The sequence below is a fragment of the Hyperoodon ampullatus genome, assembly GCF_949752795.1.
Source record: "Hyperoodon ampullatus genome assembly, chromosome: 10".
Classification (NCBI taxonomy): domain Eukaryota; kingdom Metazoa; phylum Chordata; class Mammalia; order Artiodactyla; family Ziphiidae; genus Hyperoodon; species Hyperoodon ampullatus.
The window spans coordinates 65,933,182-65,942,787 of record NC_136923.1 but is presented as its reverse complement, the minus strand read 5'-3'; the positions used below and the strand labels follow the sequence as shown (position 1 = coordinate 65,942,787).

The 9,606-nt window shown below is 60.9% G+C and overlaps 1 protein-coding gene across 1 annotated transcript in view; it reads right to left on the bottom strand.

Moving 5' to 3' along the window:
* Positions 1 to 710: 710 nt before the first annotated feature.
* ITPR3 (inositol 1,4,5-trisphosphate receptor type 3) overlaps positions 711 to 9,606 on the bottom strand; it is a gene marked incomplete at both ends in the record, with an annotated part of 67,110 nt that continues 58,214 nt past the window's right edge. The window contains 15 exons of the mRNA XM_079712515.1: positions 711 to 779; positions 1,361 to 1,522; positions 2,647 to 2,807; positions 3,450 to 3,615; positions 4,378 to 4,505; positions 4,593 to 4,697; positions 5,163 to 5,355; positions 6,026 to 6,190; positions 6,872 to 7,044; positions 7,436 to 7,561; positions 7,807 to 7,999; positions 8,091 to 8,201; positions 8,739 to 8,825; positions 8,915 to 9,016; positions 9,139 to 9,234. Coding sequence (XP_079568641.1) covers positions 711 to 779; positions 1,361 to 1,522; positions 2,647 to 2,807; positions 3,450 to 3,615; positions 4,378 to 4,505; positions 4,593 to 4,697; positions 5,163 to 5,355; positions 6,026 to 6,190; positions 6,872 to 7,044; positions 7,436 to 7,561; positions 7,807 to 7,999; positions 8,091 to 8,201; positions 8,739 to 8,825; positions 8,915 to 9,016; positions 9,139 to 9,234 — 2,037 coding nt within the window. The remainder of the gene's footprint in view (positions 780 to 1,360; positions 1,523 to 2,646; positions 2,808 to 3,449; positions 3,616 to 4,377; positions 4,506 to 4,592; positions 4,698 to 5,162; positions 5,356 to 6,025; positions 6,191 to 6,871; positions 7,045 to 7,435; positions 7,562 to 7,806; positions 8,000 to 8,090; positions 8,202 to 8,738; positions 8,826 to 8,914; positions 9,017 to 9,138; positions 9,235 to 9,606) is intronic.

Sequence of the window (9,606 nt, the reverse complement as noted above, 5' to 3'; positions counted from 1 at the left end):
CAAAGGATTTGTAAAACATTACACCAAAAGGAGAAAACACAAGCAGTCAAAAAACAGCCCCTGTTAACACGCCCCAGCCCTGTCACCTGGGCGTGTGACTCTTCCCCATGAGGCCCAGGAGGAGGCTGGTCTCAGGACCAAGCCTATGGTCACCAGTCCAGCCGGGGCCGTGCGGAGAGGGTGGCGTGGACTTGGACACTGAGGTCTACGCACTGTATACGGCAGTTCTGAGGCACAGGGGGGCCACACGGCCCTGGCCAGGGCTGAGCCTGGCACCGTGAATAAGTTAAATAACAAAGCCCTAAAATCACTAGCGACAGCATCACTGTGCCCCTCCAGAGGCGGCAGTAACCAAAATGTAGTGCTTGGAATAAAATGGAGACCCCACTCCTAATCACCCACCAGGAGGAATACAAAGGCACATCAGTCATAAGGGACAAAGCAATAGTCCTCTAAGAGGACTTAGACATTAAGGTAAGCCGAGTCCCACTGAGTTTCTGAGGTTTTTTTTAAGAGCTTGGTCTGGGCAGGACTGTCAGCTCTAGTTTCCCCTCTAAGCTGGTCAGAGTCTACATTGGCCTGGGGCGGGCTCTGGCAGAGGTGGAGCTGGGGGTTGGATGGGCACCTGGCCTTGAGGGGCTGAGGGGCGGTGTTCCCACTCTCAGCTCTCCAGTGTCGCACGTGGCCTGACGGGCCTTCCGTGGCTCCACTCAGCGGCTCATGCAGTTCTGGACATCCACGAAGCCCAGGCGTTGCCTGCGTTTCCGCTGCTCCGTCATCTAGATTTAAACAGATGCCATCAGGTTGGATCAGGCCACCCAGAGTCCACCCTCCCCCCAGCTGCGGTTCAGCCCTGGCGGCAGGCCAAGGCACCCCCAGGGTGTAGCATGGATGTCCGCCCCAAACCCTTGTCCTCAGCGCGTCACAAACCACTGATTTGGTGCAGCTGGGAAAGCACCCCACCTAAAAGAGGGGCTGCCGATGTCAGTTAGTCACTGCCAGGTGGAGCGGAGGATGCTCTGGGCAAGAGGGGATCTTTCTTGAGAAGCGGAAAGAAGCCTTACCCAGCCATCACCAGTCAGCGCCTGAGGGGGACTCGCTAAAGCAAGGGAGGCCCCAACACCGGCACGAGGTTCCGCTCAGCCGTCTTTCTGGGGCGCAAGGATAGGGGCCACGACCCCGTCTAGCTTTCCACAGAGGGGAGAAGTGTGTTTGGAACCTGTCTTCCACCCCAGACCCAAGAACAGGAGCCAGCAGGAAAGGGGGCAGGGGGAGCGTGAAGGCCCCAACACCCTCACCCGTGCCACCAGGCAGGCCCTGAGGCTGCCGGTGTGCTGCCAGGACAGGGCCAGGGGCACACCTGCTCCTTGAGCTCGTTGAGCTGGGCAGTGAGGTGGGACACCAGCTTCATGGTGGAGCTGAGCTTGTCCTGAAGAATCCGGATCTCGTTCTGCTCCCCCTCCCCCTCGTTGCTCACCAGTGACATGGCCCGCATCCGGGGGAACCAGTCCAGGTTCTTGTTCTGAAAAACATCACCAGTGGGGTGAGCAAGCTTGGGTCCAGCCTAGGAAGGCCTTGTTTAGAAAAGCAGTTGTGTGGGGGGAGCTTTCTACCACACCCTTGGCCAAATTAATCCCCAGGGATATGTCACGGGAAAATCTGAATTGACCTGGGTCCTCCCCGGGGCCAGAGTGAGCTGGCAGTGACCCTGAGGGGGCGGGGAGGCCACAGCACTGAGACAGGCCAACCTCGGTTAGACAGCCCGAGTCTCTCCCTGGTACCAACACCACCTGTTTACTCTCCTAACAAACACCCTGCGAGTGGTGGAAGGCAGGCCTCTGCACCCAGACCCTGTCTCTCCTCCCTCCCTCCCTCCCTTCCTTCCTCCCACCCCGACAGCACGCCCCACACCCCAGGAAGATGCCAGTCAGACAGATGGTGCGTTGAGGGAGCAGGGCTCTGCCGAGGGTGGCTGGCATCTGACACGAGGCGAAGCCACGTTCCCCGGGACAGAGGCAGAGCGGGAGGGGACACCGAGCAGCTTTCTAGTTCCTTGTGGCAAGCTCTGAATTCTCAGATCAACAGATAATACCTGCGCTCAAAGACCAATCCAAATACAGACTCAAAAGATGCATAGAACCTCCTCCCCACCTTTCTTTCCTTTTAGGCTGCATTTTCTCTAATGTGCGATAATCTAAAGATGCACTGCGTCTGACGGGACTGATGGGCATCCTTTACCCTCAGTGCGCCCAGACCTTTACTCACTGCCTTCACTCCCTTCGCCCCTGCATTGGAGTGATGGTTGATTTCTCCTAAGTTTGACAGTTTAAAGTTCATCCAGGCGCCCTCTTGGCCTGCGACCACCCAGGCTTCAGCAAGCTGCCCTCCCTCTCGCCCAGCTAGAAAAGGCCCCTCAGAAAGGGCCACTGAGCAGCCGCCACAAGCAGGGCCACCTCGCATCAGGCACCCACAGGCCCCGGACACCACGCACGTCCTCTGGGGGCTTTTTTCCGGAGGCCCCTCTGCAGCACAGCAGCTGGCGCGGCTCCCGAGTAGCCGAGGTCGGCTCCAGCTGTCCCTTGTCCCCTGCTGCCTGTTAACAAGTGTCCACAGCTGTCCTGACCACCCCCCTGCCCGGGCCCACACCTTGATCATCTGGGCCACGTAGCTCTCGGGCCCCGTGTAGTCCGTCTTGTTCTTCACACGGACCAGCACAATGAAGTACAGGTAGTTCCACATGTTGTGCTCGAACTTGATGTGCTCCTCAAATGACACCGTCTTGTTGTCAAACTTGTCCCTCTCCAGACCTGCGGAGGCAGCAGGTGGGGGTGAGGGTACACCCCCTCCCCCGCCTCCAAGAGACCCGGTGGGCAGGCATGGCCTCCCGATGCAGTGGGGACATTGTTCTTGGGCTGAAAGTTCTGATGAATGCAGGCGACAGCCCACTCTGGGCTCTTTAGGTCACTTCTGTTTAAAGCAGCAGCCACACAGCCGTGGAGCCCCTGCCCTGCCGCAGCACAGAGGGGACCATGGGAGCAGACGCCAGGATCCCGGGGGCCGGGGAGCCGGAAAAGCTTAGATGAGGGTCCTGTCCTACAGGGGCCCACCTGCTTCTTTGCGGTGGCTGTGAGGGGACCTGCACTTCATACCTAGGGGGTGGGGAGAAAGGCCCTGGCCTGAGACCAGAGGTTTGAGGCCACTGACCAGGCTCGTTTCCTCATCTGAGACCCAGAGAGTTTAAAGGGAGGATTTCTGAGGCCCTTTCCCACGCCCTTCTATGACTCCAAGTTCAGGTAGGGTCCTGTTCTCCCCAGTTCTGGGATGAGTGAACAGCCACCAAGCCGTCGGCCCCAGGGCAGGGCTCCCCGGCGGCCACAGGAATCTGGGAAGGGCCAGACTGAGGCCGACGACGACGGCCACGGCCTCCTCAGGCAGGAGCCCAGCCTCACCACAGATGAAGCACGTGGTCTTGAGAATTTCTTCCTTCTTCTGCTTCTCACTGCGCAAGTCGGCAAAGGTGTCGATGATCACCCCAAAGATGAGGTTCAGCACGATGATGATGACAATGAAGAAGAACAGGAGGTCGTAGACCACGCGGGCCGGGAAGAGAGACTCCTACGGGGGGAAGGCAGGGAGGCTGGGGTCAGCAGCCCCCATCAGAAAGGAATAAGGGCATCTGGCTCCCAGGGCCCTGAAGATGGCAGAGAGGACCCAGCCTCACTACACAGAATGAGAATCACAATCAGAGGCCCTGAGTGTGGATGAGGACTCAGCGGCCGGGACGAGGCCCTCGAGGAGTCTGGGGTGGGGACATGGCCCGCCCCTGACTGCTGGTTAAGGGAAGAGCAGCTCTGAACTCCTCTGCCTGCCCTCAGGACACCTGGTCTCACTCGTTCTAGAAACCCTCTGGCCAAGGAGAAGCTTCTCACCCTCGTGCCACTAGGGACAGACTGCCATTCTGAGAACGTGGGGCTGCCCGAGCCAAACCCTGAGGCCTCCTTACGGAGCCAGCCCGGCTTCCCCACCCTGCCCACCCTGGCTTCGGGCCAGGGCTCTGCCTCTCAGCTGAAGCCGCTGTGGCCGGGGACCCGCCCGCTGCCTGACTCACAGCTTCCCTAGCCCGGGAAAGCCGGATGCCAAGGTCTTTCCTCAGAGCATCTACAGTGAGCTGGTGGGGATGCCTGGGTAGACAGGGGCCTGGATAGCTCAGCTACACCATAACCGCACGGGACTGCGAGGGACAGCGGGGAGAAGGGGACGCAAAGGTGCAGGGACTCGCAACCCTGAAGATGGAGGGAGGCCAAGCTGCTCTGCCGGCCATGACCTGAGGGCGGGGCTGGGCCCCCGTGGACTGGGGAGGGGGCAGGGGGCGCTCACGTCTTTGGAGGGCTTGCGGAGTATGTCGCCCACACCGCCACCATTGCGCAGCCCGTGGTTCATGACGGTGACGATGCACATGAGCAAGGTGTCACAGGCCCGCTCCGTGCTGTCCAGCTCCTCATCCTCTGCAAGCAGGGCGCGTGCTCAGCCCCGGGCCAGGCCACCTGCCCCTGCCCCCACCGCACCTGACTCCCAAGACGTACTGCCCTCACCTGCCAGGACCTCGGGCACCACGACCCCTGAGACACAGTCCATGTTGTCCCCACTGCAAGTGTCCACAATTGTGGCAGCTCCATGTGGCATCCCCAGGGGGCTGGCTGGAGGGGACAGGATCAAGATCAGGAGGTCCAAGGACTGTCCTCATCATCTCCCCAGTTTTGGGCCCAACATCACATCCTCCAGGAAGCCTGCCCTGATCCTACCAGTTCCCCACTGCCTGGCTACAGTGAAGGGTCTCCATGTACCTGCCCCCGCCGGGCTGTGCTCCAAGGGCCGGGAGGGGGGTCTGCACCCCTAGCCCTGGTGCACCGGCAGCTCCCACAAGTACCGAGTTTAACATGAACCACAGGGTCTTCAAACAACAGCGACCCAAGGCGCTCCAACTCCCTCAGTCTGTCCAGGGAAGAGGGAGGCAGTGAGCTAGACCCCCACCCAGAACCCAAGAGGAGAAACTGAGGCAGGAGGCCTGGTGGGATAAGCGCTTCCAAGCCCTGGTCCCAACTCCAGCTACTTGTGCAGGCCCCTCATCCCCACACGCCCGCCCAGGAGAGGTGCCCCCAGACCTCTGGAGTGGTTGCTGGGCAGCCGGTCGACCTCGAGAATGAAGTCATCCTTGAGGAAGAGGAAGCCAACAATGGAGAAGAGGTAGACCAGGATGAGGGCCAGGAGGGCGGTCAGCAGGATGGAGCGGCCGTTGCGGGTCACACTCTTGATGACATTGAACAGCGTCTCTTCGCGGTAGATGAGGTCAAAGAGCTGCAGGGCAGAGATGGGGCCGCCGCTGGACCCACGGGCTGCCTGCCTACCAGTGGTTCCCCCCGCCTCCCCCAGCGGCGTCTGCTCTTGGGCAGGTGGAACCAGGCTGGCGGGCCTGTTGGGGCCGTCGTCTCCGAGGAACCTGGAGTTCCAAGGCCCAGGAAACGGAGAGGTCCAGGAGAAGGCTAGAGGGTGGAATGGGCAGCGCATACCACAAGCAGCAGGAGAAAGATGGCCAACACTTACGGTGTGCTTGCTACGTGCCAGGACACACTCTACGCAACTGTTGCGTGTTAGCTCACTTCATCCTCACAATTATTCTAAAGGGCAGGTGCCGTTAATTATCCCCATTTTACAGATGAGGAAACTGAGGCACGGGCAGTTAAGAAACCTACCCAAAGTTACACAGCTAGGAGGGGCCACACTGGGATGTAAACCCAGATGGTCTGGCTCAAGAGTCCAGGCTTGGACTCCCACTGTACAGGGGAGATGGGGCCATGAGTAGATATCACGGCCTTGAAGGCCAGGATGGGGTCCAGCGGAGGAGGACACTGGAAATCCACTCCTCCCAGCCCAGCAGCAAGAGGCCTGGGGATGGGGAACTGTTAGCAACTGGCAGGAAGCCCCAACTGCCTGCCCCTGCCCCTGCCCAGCCCCACTCACGCCTCACCAGGATGCTGTAGAAGAGCTCATGGGCAAAGAGGCCCAGGACACTCGTCAGGATGTAGCCCACGTGGTACAGGAACTCCATGTCCATGACCATGGCCTTATAGCCCCGGATGAAGGTGCCACGGTTGCCCACGAAGCTCACCACGAACACGATCTTGTTGGTCAGCTGTGGGCAAGTGCAGGGCATGGGGGTCAGTGCCCTACCACCCACCCTGAATCTCCACCCCTGTTGCCAGGCCCAGCCGGTGCCTAGAGCAGAGGCGAAGGCTGGGTCTTCAGGGGAGTGATCTGAGCTGGTCCTGCTCAGCCTGGCAAACACAGCCTTAATGAAATGCTTCCTGAAATGCATCTGGGCTTCTGGGACTAGAATAGAGGAGAAGTCCCTTGGGTCCCCAGCTCCAGGAAGAAAGTGAGATGCAGATAAAGGAGAACGGGTCAGAGAAAACCGTCCTTAGCCTTTACAGTGACTAGGTAAGTTAGGAAAAGGCACCCCCCACGTGCTCGAGACACTTTATTTCTACCTGTCAGGAAACTGTCATAACACATAAATCTTTGATGTCCGCAATACGCCTTCAGGCAGTGCACAACTAACACTGGGAACCCAGCAGCCCTGAAGCTGGTGCTCCAAAGCGGCTCCTGGCTGGCTGGCTCTGAGTGCCTGCTGCCCCGAGTTGTCCAGGGGAAAGAGGAGACACAGAGTGGTCCCAACCTCGGGTCTATAATGAGCTTGGGGTCCCAACACGGGGACCAGGGGTAAGGGGCAGAGCAGCGGGCCAGCTTCAGGTCCAGCTGCGTGACAAGCCCAGGAGGGGCTGGGGGTGGGCGGTGGGGGCCCTCTGGCACTCACGTTGAGGGCACCCAGGATGTTGAGCGTAGGCCCAATGCCCAGGTAGTAGATGGAGCGCAGGATGAGCGCCACGATGAGGGGGCGGATGCTATAGCGCTTGGTGAACAGGGCCGCGATGGAGAAGCAGATGAGGATCCAGAACAGCAGCGAGATGAGGGGGGAGCCCAGCACACCTGGGGGCCAGGGAGCAGGGACAGGGCGGCTTGCTCAAGCCCACCCACCCAACGGACCCCAAGAAGCTACCCCTTTCTGGGAGCCTTCCCTGTAAGTTCCTGCTCGCCTGGCTGTAGGGCCCTGCCCATCACACCTGCATCTGGAGGCCTAAGGTAGGAGGCCCTCTCCACCTGCTGCTACCGTAACTGGTCTCTGCCTTGTATGTGTGTGTGCTGTCTCCAGAAGTCAAGGACCCTATCCATCCCCGTGATGAGGTGCAGAACCCAGAGACCAGTGAAGGGGGTGCTTCTCCCCACTCTGCATCCAGTCCCCTCAGAGCCTGGCCAGCTCACATCAGAGGAGGGAGCATGGAAGGCTCAGGGCCGCCACCTGCCAGCCCTGCGTCCTCACCTGTGGATGCGCCCTCCACGTAGGGGTAGAAGAAGGCGATGATGATGTTGATAAAAACCGCCAGGTTGAAGGAGATGCTGCCCCACAGGGTCATGCGGCGGGAGAACCAGTAGATGAGTGGCATGCCTGGGGGAGGAGGTGGCGGGGCCAGGGTAAGGGGGGGCCCTGATTAACACCATCTGCCCACCCCATACCAGGCCGCAGAGCCTGCACAAGCTCCAGGTCCCACTTCAGGAGGAAGAAAACGTGATCGGAGCCCTCCTTGGGGCAGGGGTGGGACTCCCACCAGTAGGCGAGGGAGGCATCAGGGGCATCAGGGAGCAGCTCCAGCCCCCCACCCCCGCCCTCCTGCCGGCCCGAGGGGTCCTCACTGCGGAGCTTGCGCTGCCACTCCATCTCGTTGTGCAGGAAGGAGGACTGGTCGAAGAAGTCGCTCACTTTGCTACCCTGCTCATCCTGCTCGGTGGTGGTGAAGAGCCGGTGCTTGGTCTCCTCCGTCAGGAACTGGCAGATGCCGGGCACCGGGAACACGATCTGCTCCATGCTGCGGTCCTGCCGCACGATCTGGACGCACACGGGCACCTGCTCACATCTGAGCCGTGGCCCCCGAAGGCCCAGCCCTCACTCCTGGCCCCCAGCTGTTCTCAGGTCCCACCTCTATCTGAGACGTGTGGTTCTCATAGTAGGCCAGGGGGTCCTCCTCTTCCTCCTGTGCCGGCGCTGAGGACTTGAGCATCTGTGACAGCTGCTTGTTGTTGAGGCTGAGCTGGGGGCGGGGGTGATGCCGAGGTCAGGCCCGCCCCCACCTCCATGCCGGCGCCCAGCTCTGAACTACACCCCACTGAGTGACCCCCAGCTAGACCAGACCCAGCCCCAAAGTGGGAGACAATCCTATAGGACAGTCAGCACCCTCCACAGTCCTGCCCAGGTGCACCCCTAGGTCCTGCTCCAGGTGCCAGACGCCCCAGACCCACACAGCAACCTTGCTCCCACTCCTCTGTCCCGGTGACATCCCTGGCCACCAGGCCGGCTCCCAGCGGTCCTCAGCCCCGCCCCCCAACTCTGAGCTGGCTCTTTACTCAGGTTCAAGCCAAGGCCTTGGGCCACAGGTCTGCCCTAAGTTCCTGGCCCCGCCCCCAGCCTCATCCCAGACTCCAGCCAGGATCTGAGGTCTCAGCTCTGCCCTCAGCCCCGCCCCCGAGTCATAGTCACGCCCTCCAACTATCCCATCCAATCTCCCACCCAACCCCGCCCCTAGATCTAAGCCCCGCCCCACGCCCAGCCCTATCCTCTGGGCCCCCACCATGGAAGAGATGCCCTCGGCCTCCTCCTCTTGGATGCGCCTCACGGGCTTCAGCAGGTGCTGCAGCTGCTTGTTGTGTCTGGAGAGCTGAGTGAGATGGCAGCGCAGAGTCACTGGGTTGTGATCGCCGGTGGGGGCGTGGCCGCTAGGGCGGGGCCGTGGGGTGGGGCCGGTACCTGCAGCGCCAGGATGTAGATGTTGTGGCCCACTTCACGAGGGCTCACGTCCGAGTTCTCACGCTCCTCCTCCTGCAGGTAGGCCTTCTTGATGACGTCCACCTGCCAGGGCAGGGGCTGCTGAATGCCCTCTTCCTGGGGCGTAGGGCGGGCTGGGCTCTGATGCCCAGCCCCGCACACCCCACCTGGTCTGCCTCCCCACCTGACCGCCAGCCCAGCCTCACCAGCTCCTGGGGCCGCAGGCTGATGAGGATGCGCTCGGCGTTTTCACTGTCGTGCCGGCTCTCCATCAGAGCCAGGAGCAGCTTGGAGGCGTTGTCCTGGGGGAGAGGAGGGAGGGACGGGCCACCGTCTGAGGGCCCCTGCCACCCCCTCCACTGACTACTCCGTAACAGCCTCTCTTGGCCCGTAAGTCCCGTGGCCTTCTTGTTCCCCACTTACCCCCAGGGCTTGCTGTGAGAAGGGTGCTGCGTATCCAGTCCACCCACAGGCTACCTTCCCCCACCCTGTGCACCCCCCAAACAGCAGACACGGACACAGGAGGCCCTCAGATAAACCCAGAACATGTCTGCTTCTAGAGCAAGTGTACATCCAACACGTTTGCTCACACATGCACTTGTGTGTACAAACATGCACACATCACACACCTGCACATCACCCATGCTGGCACACACGATGCCCACACCGCACAC